General features: G+C 42.3%; 1 protein-coding gene across 1 annotated transcript in view; it reads right to left on the bottom strand.

Annotated features, from left to right (window-relative positions):
- LOC135090039 (sphingomyelin phosphodiesterase 4-like) overlaps positions 1 to 17,505 on the bottom strand; it is a 79,029-nt gene that overhangs the window by 8,540 nt on the left and 52,984 nt on the right. The window contains exons 8-12 of the mRNA XM_063986272.1: positions 14,096 to 14,347; positions 8,422 to 8,688; positions 4,974 to 5,139; positions 4,397 to 4,536; positions 2,582 to 2,765 (exon numbers count right to left, since the gene is read on the bottom strand). Coding sequence (XP_063842342.1) covers positions 2,685 to 2,765; positions 4,397 to 4,536; positions 4,974 to 5,139; positions 8,422 to 8,688; positions 14,096 to 14,347 — 906 coding nt within the window. The 3' untranslated portion in view covers positions 2,582 to 2,684. The remainder of the gene's footprint in view (positions 1 to 2,581; positions 2,766 to 4,396; positions 4,537 to 4,973; positions 5,140 to 8,421; positions 8,689 to 14,095; positions 14,348 to 17,505) is intronic.

Genomic DNA, 17,505 nt, shown 5'->3' with positions numbered 1-17,505 from the left:
AGATAGATGAGATAGCAGTGGTGCCATCAGGTTGATATAGAGGGAAAGATGAAGAAGCAAAGTTATTTTAGATGTTTTTGGCTAGATGCTAGAAGTCACGAGGGGAGTTATATCTTGAAAGATTCTGACAGTTTTTATTAATAAAGGAGTTTTGACTAGTCAGAGAACAGACTTGGCATGGTTTAGATCATAAATATAGAGTGCATGAGATTCTGGTGATGGAAGGCTCAAGGGACTTTTGTGGGCCACCTCTCTATCATGTATAGCATGAGAACAGGCTGTGTTAAACCAAGGTTTGGAGGGTTTAGCTCGAGAGAAAGAGTGAAGAATGTACACCTTCACGCCAGACACTATCACCTCTGTTATGCACTCGGCACACAGAGAGGATCTCTGACACAGGAGCAGTAGTCATTCCAAGGAAAATCAGCAAAATACCTCCTCAGGTCCCTCCAACTAGCAGAGACAAAACGGCAGAGGTACTTCTGCTTTGGGGGATCCTGAGGAGGGATTGGAGCAATAGGACAAGATACAGATATGAGATTGTGATCGAAGGAGACCAATGAAGAAGATAGGGTGACAGCATAAGCAGAAGGATTAGAGGTTAGGAAAGTTCAAGAATGTTGGGCGTGTCTCTAAGATGGTCAGGAATATGAATAGGGTGTTGCACCAATTGCTCTAGGTCGTGGAGGATGGCAAAGTTAAAGATTAGTTCACCAGGATGGTCAGTGAAGGGAGAGGAAAGCCAAAGCTAGTGATGAACATTGAAGTGTCCAAGAATGGAGATCTCAAAAGGGAAGAGAGTCAGAATGTGCTCTGCTTTGGAAGTTAAGTAAAGTAGTCAAAGAATTTCTTATAGTCAGAGGAGTTAGGTGAGAGGTATACAGCACATATAAATTTAGTTTGAGAGTGACTGTAGTCGTAGTCAGATGGTGGAAAACTTGAAAGATTCAAGAGCTTGGGCACGAGAGTAGGTTAAATCATTATGCACATTGATGTAGCATCCAGCTTTGGATTTAAAATGAGGAGAGAAAGTAGGAGGGAACAGAAAAGGGGCTACTATCACTTGCCTCAGACACCTGTGTTTCAGTGAGAAAAAGAAGATGAGGTTTGGTAGAGGAGAGGTGGTGCTCTACAGATTGAAAACTAGATCTAAAACCACAAATGTTGCAGAAGTTAATGAAGAAAAAGTTGAAGGGGATGTCAAGACACTTAGGGTCAATACCAGAAGAGCAGTCTGACCTGGGCACATCTGTGGTCCCCTTCCCAGATGGGGACTCTGAGGCTGGTGTAGGAGCCGCCATGATAATTTTGAATTTTGAGAGAAGGATGTGTGTGTAATTAGGTGCATGTAATTTTGTGTGAAGGAAGAGAGTTGTCTTTAGAGGGCAGGCTGTGACTGCCCCCTTGTGTTGTGGGACACAAAGGAAAACGTTCAGTGAGGTCACAGCTGGGTTTAATGATAAGTTCACAGCATCCCCTGATCCAGTGCTTTAGACCTCACTGGGAGTAATTATCATTTCGGCAGGTGTCTACTGCCTCCTCCCTTATGAGACACAGCTCAGGATAACAATATATCTATATACCAAGCTTGCAATCCCACACAGGGTGGTCCAAACAAAGCATCACACATATGACATTCACACCTCTTAATTCCACCAGGCCCCAGTGAAAAGGGATAGACTCATGGACCACAATACTAGACCCTAATAATGAATAAATAATGAGATTAATTAGAGGTAATATTTCTCAGCAAAAAATTAAAATAAGATGAGGATATATGTCATGGTTGTTAAATAACTTCATAAATGGACTGATGAGATAATTGAAAGCTAGGATCAAGAAACAATGCACAAAACTCATGCATGGACTTGAGAAGTAAGTTAATGTTTGCAGATCATGTGAGATGTAATGAAGCTGGAGGTTAGTGCTGCAAAGTGCACCATGAAGGTAACAATGGTGATGATGTGGTTCTGAATGGTAAAAGACTTAGAGAGAGAGAGAGGGAGAGAGAGAGAGAGAGAGGAAGAGAGAGAGAGAGAGAGAGAGAGAGAGCGAGAGAGAGAGAGAGAGAGAGAGAGAGAGAGAGAGAGGGAGAGAGAGAGGGAGGAGGAGGGGGGAGGAAGGGGGAGAGAGAGGAGGGAGAGAGAGAGAGAGAGAGAGAGAGAGAGAGGAGAGAGAGAGAGGAAGAGAGAGAGAGAGAGAGAGAGAGAGAGAGAAGAGAGAGAGAGAGAGAGAGAGAGAGAGGAGAGAGAGAGAGAGAGAGAGAGAGAGAGAGAGAGAGAGAGAGAGAGAGAGAGAGAGAGAAACTTGGACATGAAATAGGTGAGTTGTATAGGTATTAAAAAAAAAAAAAAAAAAAAAAAAAAAAAAAAAAAAAAAAAAAATTGTGGTCATTGCAGATAAGCTCAACCTGCTTGAGAGAACAAAACAGAATAACAATAAGATAATACTTTCATAGACATATAATGGCAGCATCAAACAAGTATGGACATTGGTTAGTTATCACAGAGTGAAGTTAAGGAAGAACACATCAGTTTTGGTGTCCCAATGGTGCTGCTCTCTAAAACACCACAATACTGACCCTCTTGCTTGCTTGTGCACGCAGGCTGAGTCTGGGAGGCAAGTGGCACCCTCTCCGGCAATCAGGAGCATCAGGGGAGTTCTTATGATACTCAAATACTGTTTCAGGACCTTGCAGAATGCAGCGTGCCAGCCAACCAACCAGATCTTGGGCGATGGTAGGATGTCATCATTTTGTCTCTGTACTGGTGAGTCAAAGTGGGAATGTTATGTGAAATGTGCCACATGATCCAAGACCCAAAGTTCTTTCCATAATTTATGGTTGCAATCCCTAACAAAATTTTGGGTACGAAGCAAATCATGGATATCCGATTTTGGATTAATTCAATTTATGTCTGTAACAGAACTTGTGAAGGCTATATATGACATTACATGAATTCCTACATTTAAGTAAATGGAACTTCTTTTAATTATATACTTTGGCATTGCCTTTATGAGTTAAGATACATTTTAAACTAGTCTCATTATGCATGCATGTGCATGTGTGTGTGTGGTGTGTTTACACAATCTTAGCTGTCCCCTCTTGTTGGGATGTCAAAACTAATAGGTAAAATGATCTTGTACCGAGTATTAAGCAGGGGCAACTCATCCATAAGGGTTGGTGGGCTAGAGACCTCCCTGTCTCAGCCTTGCCAGGCAGATGAGTGGGTTCATTCAGATAATTCATTTTATACAAATAAATAATATTATACTTTTACATTCCATTCAGTATTTTTTTCATTGATTTTTCTATTATTTTCTAACACAAAATACCACCAGATTTGATAAATTAATTACAGAGTAAAACACTTCTTCCAGGATTGGCGCTGCACCAGCTGGACTGTAGCAGGGCTAGAGTCAGTTCAGCCCTGCGTGGCACCCTGAGTAGGGAATGTTATTGGCTCTCTGTGTTAGTTAAACAAATAGTGCATTATGTCCATGATTCGTGAATACTAGCCAGTTTTAGCACCCTACGTGACAACCGAAGCTTATTTTCAGTGCCCTGGTTACTTCAATACAACATATTGTACTTAAAAACTTGATAAATGTTCGTTATAGCTTTGGCAACACATAAATTTTGAATCATGAGCCTATGAGTATAAAACGTAATGTTTGTGATTCAAATAAAAGTACCTACAGCAAAGCCTCATTGGTAATGTAATCTGAAATTATTATCCAGCCCCCAATTTTTTTACCACAAGCTGCCACTGGTATTAAGGTGTGGCCTCCCTTGGAGATTGGGCTAAATCTACCTGTGCCCTGACTAGAATGATCTGAGAATATCCTTGCCTTCAAGTAAAGGTCTTCTATTAGCCATTTTCTAAGAAATATATTTCCCTCATCATAAATAAGTTCTTTCTCACTACTGTGAAGCACATGAGCACATGGCAGGTGCAGGAAGTGAAGCTTCCATTGTTGAGGGGGACCAGAGGACTACCTGCCTCCACCTGACCTCTGGTGAGCAGCCATGGTCAGTCACTGCATGAACTTGGCAATGTCAGAAGGCAGTGGTTGTGCCGTGACATATACACCAAAATCATTACTATCATTCTCAAAGAAACAAAACATGTGTAATATTTTTCATCCTTATTAAAGAAATGGATGTATTCAGATTCATCTTGAGGCAATAAACAATTGATGTATCAAAAAGAAAGATGAGTATTGTGACTGATAAGGCAGGACAATGGGCAGGAGAATCCCTATGGGGCCACACCTAAGCACTCACTACAAAATGGTTCTGCTACAATATACTTAATACAGAGAGACAGCCAGCAACCAATTTCATAATACATCCAATCTCTCTCTCTCTCTCTCTCTCTCTCTCTCTTCCCCTTACCTTGGTGTTGAGGATGAGACACAAAGCATACAGCCAGCGCACCAGGAAGGCCACCTCCATGCTGCCAATGGGACGCAAGTCTGGGTCACCCTCATACTTGAGGTCACGGCGACGAAGACCATAGCGCAGCTGATGCTGACCTGTGACACATAAATGTCTAAGACACAAAAACATCTACTACTGTCACTATTAATTCCTATTATTTCAATAAATAATACTGTTGTTGCTATTACTATAACACCACTATCAATGCTATTTTCATAACTACCACTACCATCAATACAACTACTACCACACTTGTTACAATCAACAATCACTTTCCCTGTTCCTCCTGTAACCATGACTACCACTTCTGTCAATTATTACCACTACTGGTGATGTACTCATTATTTTTTAGCATTGCTAGTGTTACTAATGCAACTGCTATTACTGTTGATGTTCCAATCAGCAAAGCCATCGCTTAGCTTGCTACTTTCACCTCTATTACATCTGCTCTAAATTCAGTATTTTAAGAAGTTAATAAATTTTTAATATTACAGGACTTATTTAATTGTATGGCATCAATGACATCACTTACCATGTGCTGTCAGCACAGGTCCCTCTGAGGTTTCCACATGCTCTGGAACACAGGAGTCCAGTTGTTGATTCTGACTATGGTAGAGGTGATGATGGGATGAGGCATCCAGATGACTTCTTGGGGAGTGACTGCCACTGCCATTATTCACTTCATGAGGGCAGGGAATCTGTCAACATGGGCTCCATTAAGCATATGATATTGTTTTCTAAATGAGTGATAGTCTTTGCTGGCTCCTTTAAAAATGCTCACAACTGCCATTTCTCTCCTACATGATGAAAAAAAAACTGATAAATTTAAAGAAATATGGAAAACAGCAACAAATTGTAAAAGGCACAAAATGTGGGTTAGGTTATGTTAAAATTTTGTAACATTCTTTGTGTGTATCTCATCTTTAATTAAATTATGATAAACTCACCATCACTAAAATTCACCCACAATGATGTTAATATATGGTAAGTCAGCCAGCATCTGATCGTGAGATCTTGCTCATTTTGCCTATAAGCATTCAAGCATAGTTTAAGGGAAAGAGCTTCCTTGTGGCCTCCTGCCGGGCAACATCAGTTAAATTCAGGAAAAGATCCTAGAATTAAGACAGCTAACACTTTCCCCCCTCTGTAGTCTCCTTCTGCAGACAAAGCTGCCAACTCAAGGCTAGTTTTTGGTTTCCGTGCACACTTAGCTCGGAGCCATGACAGCTGCATCAGGTGACAGGTCTCCGACCTGTCCTAGGTGTCATAAGCTCTTTGCCTCGTATGGGGGGCAGAGAGTTCATGAGCGAGCATCCCACGCTGAAGAGTTCCACTCTGAGGTGGCGAAACTCACGCAGACCCAGTCCAAAGTCCGCTGGGACCAGGAGGAGCTGGCGGTGATGGCGACCTTTGAGGCACAGCACCCTGGTGTTAAGAGCAACCAGGTGCTGTGCGAGTGGGTTGTCCCCCACCAGTTCCTCAAGACTGTCAAGGGTGCCTGTTGAGGCCATCGCTACAAGTCCCTACTTAGGGACTTAAGCGTGACCCCACCTCAACAGGCTGCCTCTGCACCACTTCTCCCAGGGAGCCCTATACAGCCCCCTTCACCATCCTCAGTGGACATGGGGTATTCTACCAAAGCTCACCAAGTTTATCCGAAATCTCTATGGGAAAGCTGCGACCAACATAATGGGTGATGTCTTTAAGATCTGAAGGGGTGTCCTGCAAGGGGACCCCTTGTCCCCTTATTTATTTAACATCATGTTGGACTGGGCTCTGGCCACCCTCCCGGCATACGTAGGGGCACGTCTTGCTGGGCAAGACCTCGGCTATGTTGCTTATGCCAATGATGTGGCCCTGACAGTTTCCACCAGTGTCAGTCTCCAGGCGTCACTTGATGCCCTGGTTGAGAGGGCTGGCACTGTGGGGCTCAAAGTGGGCCACAACAAGTGTGCCACAATTAACATTGTGGCTGACAAGCGATGGAAAAAGTGGTTGGTAGACACCTTCACCATCTTCACTGCATGGGGAATCACCCTCAGAAGTCTGCAGCCATGCCAGACTTATAAGTGCCTGGGTCTTGAGATCGAGCTGACAAAGGGTCGTGCTGAGCCCGGTTGGGCGCTAGCCTCCACGATTCAGGACCCGGGGTGCCTCCAGACGGCACCCCTAAAGCCCCAGCAGAAGCTCTGGGCGCTGAAGCAGGTCCTGATTCCCCAGCACCATTACCAACAGGTGCTGGGCATTCCATGAAGGGCCTCCTCCTGCGGTTCGACCAGGAGGTCAGTAGGTTTGTCTGTAAGGCGATACATCTGCCGAACAACACACCTAATGCTGCCCTCTGTGCTAGGGTTGGCAATGGGGGTCTGGAGGTACAGAGATTCACGTCTCTTATCCCCACCCTCAAACATAGAATGCATGAGAGGCTGGCCGTGTTTTTGGATGACAGGGTGGCCAGGAGTGGCAGGGGCTTACTGCAGAACACCAAGCACAAGCTGCCTGGCCACTCCTTTGTCAGTGCTGTTAAGACACGACTGGGCTTGGTTAGCACTCGACTTCTGTCGTCCAGGGGCAGACCATCAGCCCCGGTGCTTTGTGACCTGGGATGTGGGCGTCTGGAGTCTTTGGGATACATCCTTCAGATGTGTCCTGTTCTTGTGCCTAAGCCCACGGCTCTCCACGATTATGTGTTAGCCCTGTTGATTAAGCTCCTTGTTAAAAGGGGGCTACATGTCGTATGAGAGCCAACCATACGTACGGCAGCTGGGGCAAGGAAGCCTGCATTATCCTCTGGGACAACCGGCAGAGCGTGGTGCTGGATGTCCAGGTGGTGGCTGACTCATCAGCCGGTGACTGCCTGGCTCATGCCCATGCTATTAAGGTGTCCTATTATAACACTGAGGACGTCTGCACTTTGGTAAGGGAATGCCCTGGTCACTCACCCGTCTTTTCGACCTTGACAGTCAATTAGCGGGGGTTGTTTGCGTCTGCACCTTACAACACCCTCTGAGACTTGGGGCTTTCCACGGCCGAGCTCTAGCTCTTGACAGTTCAGTCGCTTGAGGATTCAGCGTCAATGGTTCGGGCCCACTGTGACATCAGAGGGAGTGGGCGAGGATGACCTTAAGCCTCAAATATTTATGGCTAAGCCCACCAACAGTGGGCAAAATGCACTGGGTCACCCCCTACCACCCTCCTCATGGTGATGGTCTTGGATTTTTGGTCGAGGTTGCACTGTTCTGTCAGTGTCCGGGTCACCAGTTGCTTCCTGCTTTGTTGCATAGTTAGTTATTTCTTAGTGTGTACCTATGAGTTATGTACACCCTGTACATACCATACTATGTACCTACCTAAATTTCATATATTTAATTTAAAATCAATACAAAACTATTATAATTTTGAAGCCAAATACAAAACTAAGTAAGTTACGGGAGGAGGGAGAAAAGAGGAATCTAAGTTTACACAAAAAAAAATAAATAAAATAAATAAATAAATAAATAAATAAATAAAAAAAAAAATAAATAAATAAAAAGTAACAAGTGTGCATGTGCACACCAGTAACCTGTGGCTTAATGGCTAATCTTCTCCCCTCACAACACTGGCAAGATGTAGATAGATAAGGTGTAAGTAGGAGTAAATTTATTAAATTACTGATTAATTACATAACCATACGTTGTTGGTGAGAGAAATTGTCCTCTGATCTTATCCTTTCAAGAAAGCATCTAAAAATATTTTGGGGGGCAAATGACAAAAAGAAGATTCAATGAGCATACAGTATCTTGTAAATGTTCCCTGCTGTGGTGGAAGTAATGACAGCAATGGAGGGAGGGGTTCCTAGTTATCTGTCCTCTTCAGTGTAATTCCACATCCATGACTCACAAGGAATACAATAATGTGCCAGACATTCTAGATGCTCAAATTTTAGGGATATTAATTGTAATATTAAATAATAGTCACAACAATGAATGAGATTAACTTACTCCAAACATGGCAGACAGATGCCGCTGAGCCATTTCCAAGTGTACAACTGTTTTCCTTACATCTTCAGCACTGGACTCTTCCTCTAATGTGACTGATGACTCAAACAGTGACCGGACAAAGCTACTCCACCATCTTGCCTTACGGCCCACTCCACTGCTGCAGAAAGTGGACTGCTGCTGTGCTTGTTGCTGCTGTTGTTGCTGCTGTTGTTGTTCAGAGAAGACAGCTTCATATGCCGACCGCACATGTTTCATGAGAGAGTCAACCTGTGGACATGTTTGTGCTGCTCAGGTCATATTGTCACTAAGACATCTACAGATGTATAACTACAGGAAAGAGAGAGAGAGAGAGAGAGAGAGAGAGAGAGAGAGAGAGAGAGAGAGAGAGAGAGAGAGAGAGAGAGAGAGAGAGAGAGAGAGAGAGAGAGAGAGAGAGAGAGAGAGAGAGAGAGAGAGACTTATAATCACCATCCTTGTGCTATGTAATACATTATGCTACACAGAAGCACCATTAAACACTGAGTCCAAGGCAATGTTAAAAGCAAGCAAACATCAAGGTGTTTTCCTCATGGTTACCAAAGGATGCATACCAAAGGAGGCAGTAGACACCTGATGAAACGATAATTACTCCCAGTGAGGTCTAAAGCACTGTTCAGGGGGTGCTGTGAACTTATCATTAAACCCAGCTGTGACCTCACTGAACGTTTCCCTTTGTGTCTCACAACACAAGGGGGCAGTCACAGCCTGCCCTCTAAAGACAACTCTCTTCCTCCACACAAAACTACAAGCACCTAATAACACACACACCCTTCACTCAAAAATTTTAAAATCATCATGGCGACTCCTACACCAACCTCGGAGTCCCCATCTGGGGAGGGGACCATAAATGTCCTCAGGTCGGACTGCCTTTCTGTCGACGACCCTAAGTGTCTTGATACCCCCCCCAACTTTTTCTTCATTAACTTCTGCAACATTCACGGTCTAAGATCTAATTTTCAATCTGTAGAACACCACCTCTTCTCTTCTAAACCTCATCTTTTCCTCATTGAAACTCAGGTGTCTGAGGCAACTGACAGTAGCCCCTTTTCTGTTTCCTCCTACTTTCTCTATCCTCATTTTCGATCCAAAGCTGGATGCTGCGTTTATGTGCGCAATGACTTAACCTGCTCTCGTGCCCACGCTCTTGAATCTTCCGAGTTTTCCACCATCTGGCTATGACTACACAGTCACTCTCATACTAAATTTATCTGTGCTGTATACCTCTCACCTAACTCCTCTGACTATAAGAAATTCTTTGACTACTTAACTTCCAAAGTGGAGCACATTCTGACCCTCTTCCCTTTTGCAGAGATCTCCATTCTTGGAGACTTCAATGTTCACCACCAGCTTTGGCTTTCCTCTCCCTTCACTGACCATCCTGGTGAACTAGCCTACAACTTTGCTATCCTCCATGACCTAGAGCAATTGGTGCAACACCCTACTCATATTCCTGACCGTCTTGGAGATACGCCCAACATTCTTGACCTTTTCCTAACTTCTAATCCTTCTGCTTATGCTGTCACCCTTTCTTCTCCGTTGGGCTCCTCCAATCACAATCTCATATCTTTATCTTGTCCTATCACTCCAATCCCTCCTCAGGATCCCCCTAAGTGAAGGTACCTCTGGCATTTTGCCTCTGCTAGTTGGGGGGACCTGAGGAGGTATTTTGCTGATTTTCCTTGGAATGACTACTGCTTTCGTGTCAGAGACCCGTCTTTGTGTGTTGAGCGCATAGCAGAGGTGATAGTGTCTGGCATGGAGGCATACATTCCTCACTCTTTTTCTCGTCCTAAACCTTCTAAACCTTGGTTTAACACAGCTTGTTCTCGTGCTATACATGATAGAGAGGTGGCCCACAAAAGGTACTTAAGCCTTCCATCACCAGAATCTCATGCACTTTATATTTCTGCCCGGAACCATGCCAAGTCTGTTCTCCAACTAGCCAAAAACTCCTTCATTAACAGAAAATGTCAAAACCTTTCAAGATCTAACTCCCCTCGTGATTTCTGGCATGTAGCCAAAAATATCTCCAATAACTTTGCTTCTTCTTCTTTCCCTCCTCTATTTCAACCGGATGGCACCACTGCTATCACATCTATTTCTAAAGCTGAACTCTTTGCTCAAACCTTTGCTAAAAATTCTACCTTGGACGATTCTGGGCTTGTTCCTCCCTCTCCTCCACCCTCTGACTACTTCATGCCACCTATTAAAATTCTTCGCAATGATGTTTTCCATGCCCTCGCTGGCCTAAACCCTCGGAAGGCTTATGGACCTGATGGGGTCCCTCCTATTGTTCTCCGAAACTGTGCCTCCGTGCTTGCACCTTGCCTAATCAAACTCTTTCAGCTCTGTCTGTCAACATCTACCTTTCCTTCTTGCTGGAAGTTTGCCTACATTCAACCTGTTCCTAAAAAGGGTGACCATTCTAATCCCTCTAACTACCGTCCTATTGCTTTAATTTCCTGCCTATCTAAAGTTTTTGAATCTATCCTCAACATGAAGATTCTTAAACATCTATCACTTCACAACCTCCTATCTGATTGCCAGTATGGGTTCCGTCAAGGCTGCTCTACTGGTGATCTTTTGGCTTTCCTTACTGAGTCTTGGTCATCCTCTTTTAGAGATTTTGGTGAAACTTTTGCTGTTGCCTTGGACATATCAAAAGCTTTTGATAGAGTCTGGCACAAAGCTTTGATTTCCAAACTACCCTCCTACGGTTTCTATCCTTCTCTCTGTAACTTCATCTCAAGTTTCCTTTCTGACCGTTCTATTGCTGCTGTGGTAGATGGTCACTGTTCTTCTTCTAAATCTATTAACAGTGGTGTTCCTCAGGGTTCTGTCCTGTCACCCACTCTCTTCTTATTATTCATTAATGATCTTCTAAACCAAACTTCTTGTCCTATCCACTCCTACGCTGATGATACCACCCTGCACTTTTCCACGTCTTTTCATAGACGTCCAACCCTTCAGGAGGTAAACATATCACGCAGGGAAGCCACAGAACGCCTGACTTCTGATCTTTCTAAAATTTCTGATTGGGACAGAGCAAACTTGGTATTGTTCAATGCCTCAAAAACTCAATTCCTCCATCTATCAACTCGACACAATCTTCCAGACAACTATCCCCTCTTCTTCAATGACACTCAACTGTCCCCCTCTTCTACACTGAACATCCTTGGTCTGTCCTTTACTTATAATCTGAACTGGAAACTTCACTTCTCATCTCTAGCTAAAACAGCTTCTATGAAGTTAGGTGTTCTGAGATGTCTCCGCCAGTTTTTCTCACCCCCCCCAGCTGCTAACTCTGTACAAGGGCCTTATCCATCCATGTATGGAGTATGCTTCACATGTCTGGGGGGTTCCACTCATACTGCTCTTCTAGACAGGGTGGAATCAAAAGCTTTTCGTCTCATCAACTCCTCTCCTCTAACTGACTGTCTTCAGCTTCTCTCTAACCACCGCAATGTTGCATATCTAGCTGTCTTCTACCACTATTTTCATGCTAACTGCTCTTCTGATCTTGCTAACTGCATGCCTCCCCTCCTTCCGCGGCCTCGCTGCACAAGACTTTCTTCTTTCTCTCACCCCTATTCTGTCCACCTCTCTAACGCAAGAGTTAACCAGTATTCTCAATCATTCATCCCTTTCTCTGGTAAACTCTGGAACTCCCTGCCTGCTTCTGTATTTCCACCTTCCTATGACTTGAATTCCTTCAAGAGGGAGGTTTCAAGACACTTATCCATCAATTTTTGACCACTGCTTTGACCCTTTTATGGGACTGGCATTTCAGGGGGCATTTTTTTTTATTAGATTTTTGTTGCCCTTGGCCAGTGTCCTTCCTACATAAAAAAAAAAAAAAAAAAAAAAAAAAAAAAAAAAAAAAAAAAAAAAAAAAATCCCAGTCACTGCCAGTGAAGGAATCCCTAACACAATTCTTGACAACTTTCACTGGAGTTCCCCTAGATAAGTCATGTTGCTTGCTACACACTTACCCAATGTCTCCATCAACTATAACTGAGGCCTCTCACATGGGAAGAAAATGATGGCCTTTTGAGAGATAACATTATCAGAAATTGCCATAACTCCTATCAGAGAAAATGTGATGCTGTGAGAAGAAAATACAGCCAAAATCTTTTATTGGTATTTCCAAAATCTGAAAACCTCCACAATCTAAGTTTTTTAATGGAGTCATGACACGTCACAAACGGAAAATTCCACAAAGTGATGGGAAGGTTTACACGGCCCAAAAAATGATGCAATGTAAACATGACAGCATGCCCATAACATTAAAGCTTGATTTACTGCCATGAAAGTATCAAAAAGTGGCAAATTATCACCCATGGCAACCGTCATGCACGGTGGGAGATGTCTCCCACGCTCCCCTGCCCATCTTCCCACTGCTGCGACCTTTTCATTTCATTGGTCACATTTAGTACTTCTTACATTATAACAGGTCCCAGCAAGCTTAACAACGAAGAAATGAGTGTTGTGATGGCCTTTGTTCAAGAGCAGCTTAGTAATTATCAGACTGAAAGGAAAATAGGAAGATCAGAAGGTTGCACTAGTACTTGGAACAGCTATCACTCTGTGTTGCTTTGCAGCTCACAAGCCTCTTCTGACCGAGAGAAAGAAGGCACACCAACTCACTTTTTACAAGGCACACGTCCTATCAACTAAATATTCCTGTATCTGTCTTTCTTTTTTTGCCCAGAGCCTTTCTTTTCTTGGGAGTGGCTGGTGTTCCCAGTGCCAGTGCAGTCTTTGCCACCTGTGTCTTGGCTGTCTCCAATCTTCCTATCTTCCTTCCAGTATCACAATTACCATGCCCCTCTCAAACAAATGCCATCAAAACGCTCTTCTCTTCAGTGTTAAGCTTGCTATGACCTATTATAATATATGGAGAATGAAATGTGAGTAATAAAATGAGAAGCTAGCAGCATGGGCGAAATGGGCAGGGGAGCCCAGGAGAGACAACTCCCTCCACTGTGCATGACAGTCTAGATTCTCACTCTCAGTGATTCAAAAACAGCATGGCATCTTCAGGGCATGCAAGTTGACATGTGTGACAATTTGCCACTGTTTGATAGCTCCCATGGCTGTAAATCGAGCATCAAAGCTTTGCTCTGTGAGTACAATGTCATGTTTACACTTCATCAATATTTTTTGTGGCCATTGTAAAACTACATTTAGGATATATGTACAAACTATTTTATGAAATGTAAATGGATATCGTGCTTTAGACTTGGATGCCATCCCCAAGCTGTCTCATTTTATGAGTCCAAATGAAAATAATCCGAAAACTGAAAAAATCTGAAATCCACAACACTTCTGGTCCCATGAATTTTGGATAAGGGATTCTCAACTGTATTGGCTCTAGAAAGAAAGCATTACCAGAAACTGCCATGATCCCTCTCAGAGAAAATGTGATGCTGTGTCCTGCTAGATGATCACTGGCACAAGCAGTACCAGCCTGTGCCTCAATATAATACTATAGCTATTTATTGGCTAAGAAAACTCATTCTAACAAAGTCCCATTTGAAGTACAAAATACTGACAAAGATAAAAAGCAAAACCTCTACTTTAGAAAATTTTTAAAGGATCAATGAAGAGAACACCAAAATAAACTAGTGCTCACCAAGGATACATTTGGTGCTGCAAACATTGGTATGTAGGAATGGCCAGGTCCCTCCATCTCCACACAGTGGCTACGGGCATGTGACGCCAGTGAGCGTGCATCCCCTCCAACCCTTCCAGGGCCAAAGTCTTTCTGGTTCAGGGTGGGTGCAGCAGAGGTGGGGCTGAGCAGAGACCGGTGAATCAGGTGTGGATCCTCAAGTGCTGATTCAATTTCTTGGATGTATCGGCACAGGTTTGGTTGTGAGAAAACCTGTGGGTGTTGCAGTTATAATTTTTTATTCATTTACTAATTTCTAACTGGACAAATAGGCATCACATTTACAGACAGAAGAAATCCACACAGGAGGGAATGTACAAAACACTGAACAGATACAAGATATTCAGGAACAAGATGACAGAGATGAACAAAGATGTAATACTGCGAGAATGTGAATAATGAAGTGCAGTACTGAAAGCATGAGCTTCAGGAAGTGGACAGACAGTGGCTAAAGGCACTGTCTGAGAACTGTTTCTTGAACAGCTAAAGAGCAAGTCACTCACACTATGGCTTACTGCCTCTAGAATTAGAGAAAGTGTGTAGAATGTCTGCCTTTAAGCCAGAGACTATCACCATAATTAGGCACTGCACAGGGATAAGTTAGTGACACAGAAGCAAGTAATTCCTTGAAAAATCAGAGCAGTACTCTAAAGTTCTCTCACATCAATTCAAAGGCAGTATTAGAGCAATGTGATAGGATATGAAAGTAAGATTATATGAGAAGAATGACAATAAAGGTTAAGAGAGCAAATTGAGAGATTAGATATGAGGGGAAATTAAAAATATTGTACCTCCAAGCATGTCAGGAATACAGGTACAGTGGCACAAACTGTTTTAGAGCATAGAGGATAGCTAAGTTAAAGGCTGGTTCCCCAGGTTGGTCCATGAAGAATGAGAACCAATGTGGTGGACAACAATGAAATCTGTGATGGCGATTATAGGAAAAGACAAAAAAGTGAGATATGCCCCATCTTGCAGGTCAAATTGTTTGAAGAATTTTTCCACAGTTAGGATGATTCAGGTGACAGACATTCTGCACAGATAAATTCTGTTGAAGTGATAATGAAGTCTACTAACTGTTAGAGAGCTCCAAAGATTCTGCACTGGTGTGTGTGTGTGTGTGTGTGTGTGTGTGTGTGTGTGAGACAAAAGCATAAACTATAAATCAATTCTGAGCTCATAACTGTGGATGACTGATGTGTCTGTAGTGAAAGGTAAGAGTTTTTTTTTGAGGGTTGGTTGCAGCTGCTCCCATGTTGATGAGACATCACATGAAATCATGTTCAAGGATACAGGACAAACCAACACTGCCCTTCATCCCCTTGTAAGTCTCCTTGGAAACTTTTTGCAACCACATCAGCAAAATGTCTGGCTGTTTACTCCTTAACATGATGACTTTATGTATCATTTCAAATTCATGAATTATGATTTCATAGAATATTTCAATTTTGTCAATGTCATGAGCAAAACCTAATCTTTTATTTCACCTTACTTTTTTCTCACATTTTCTGGCCTGACTTCCTAGACAAAGTGAAGGAATATTATTAGCTGTAATACAGTAATACCTCGGCTTAAGTCATTTTGAGTTAAGTAATTTTCAAAGAAGTTTGTTTTTCTTAAATATCATATGTAAAAATAAAACTTGCCTTAGGTTGTTTTATTCAAGTTTGCATCAGCGGTTAAAAATATTAGAAACGTCAAAACATTAAAATAACAATAAACACATATAAAATCATATTTAAATGAATGTGAAAATAATAATATGTATATACATATCATAAAATCATCTAAAAATGTCTACTGCTGCTGACCTATCACTCAGCATAAAACAGTTCACTTAGGTAAGGCCCCATTTTCCCCTTTTATTTTTCTCTTCCACCTCTACTTTTAATATCACTTCTACCTTTTCCTATTTCATTATGGAGACAGAAACAGCACTACTCCAACGCCCTAGACCACAACTGGCTTATCTTAGTCGCAGAGCTGCTACCTGTGCATCTTTTCATTTTGGCTGCTCGAGTATGTGTGTGTGTGTGTGTGTGTGTGTGTGTGTGTGTGTGTGTGTGTGTGTGTGTGTGTGTGTGTGTGTATTTACCTAGTTGTGACATACAGGAGAGAAGCTAAGCTTGTATTGTCCTGTCTCCATAACCGTTTTTATCCAACTTTTCCTGTCTCCATAACTGTTTTTATCCAACTTTTTCTTAAAGTCATGAATATTTGTAGCACACACCACTTCCCCTTCCAGTCCATTCCATGCCTCTATGCTTCTATGAGGAAAGCTAAACTTCTTTATGTCCCTTCTGCAGGTGGTTACTTTTAGTTTTCTTCCATGTCCTCTTGTTTCTCTTTCATTCATTACAAAGAGATGTTCCCTATCTAGTTTTTCCATCCTACTCAGCAATCTGTACAATGCAATCAAGTCACCTCTCTCTCATCTCTTTTCCAAGGTTGGGAGTTGCATTCTAGCTAGTTGCTCCTCATATGACAAATCTTGCAATTCTGTTATCATCTTTGTTGCTGCTCTGTATTCCTTCTAACTTTCTTTTGTGCTTTTTTTCATGTGTTGATCAAATTATTGCTGTGTATTCTAATCTTGGACGTATCATTGTAGTGATTATTTTCCTCATCATTTCTATATCCAGATAAGCAAAGGCAACTCTTATGTTTCTTAGTAGGCTGAGAGTTTCACCTGTTATCTTGTTAATATGTTTTTCTGATGATAAATTCTCTGAGAAAATCACTCCCAGATCTTTTTCTCTTGTTGTCTTATTTATTGTTTCATTCCCCATCTTATAGTTATAGCTACACCTTCTGTTAATTTTTCCAAATTCCATCTTTTTACACTTACCAGAGTTAAATTCCATTTGCCATCTGTTGCTCCCACACCTTGTCTATATCTCCCACACTCCCACACCTTGTCTATATCTCTGTAATTCTTCACAATCCTCCATTCCCTTCACTCTTCTCATAAGTTTTGCATCATCAACAAAAAGACTCACATAGCTGGATACATTCTCCCCCATATCATTTATATACACCACAAACATTATTGGTGCCAACACTGATCCTTGGGGACTCCGCACTGATGTCTGGTCTCTAATTACTGTTCGCATCTCTCTGTTTTTAAAGAAATCGTACATCCATTTTAGCATTTTTCCATTTACACCACCCATCTTTTCCAGCTTCCACAGCAGTCTATTATGCAGCACTTATCAAAAGCTTTTCTTAAATCTAGATAAATACAGTCTTCCCAACCATCTCTCTCCTGTATGATATCAATCACTCTTGAATAATAACATAATAAATTAGTGACACAAGATCTCCCTTTTCTAAAGCCAAACTGACAAGTTGTGAGAAGGTCCTTATCTTCC

This window comes from Scylla paramamosain, chromosome 34 (genome assembly GCF_035594125.1).
Source record: "Scylla paramamosain isolate STU-SP2022 chromosome 34, ASM3559412v1, whole genome shotgun sequence".
Lineage (NCBI taxonomy): Eukaryota > Metazoa > Arthropoda > Malacostraca > Decapoda > Portunidae > Scylla > Scylla paramamosain.
This window is presented reverse-complemented; position numbering and strand designations above follow the sequence as displayed.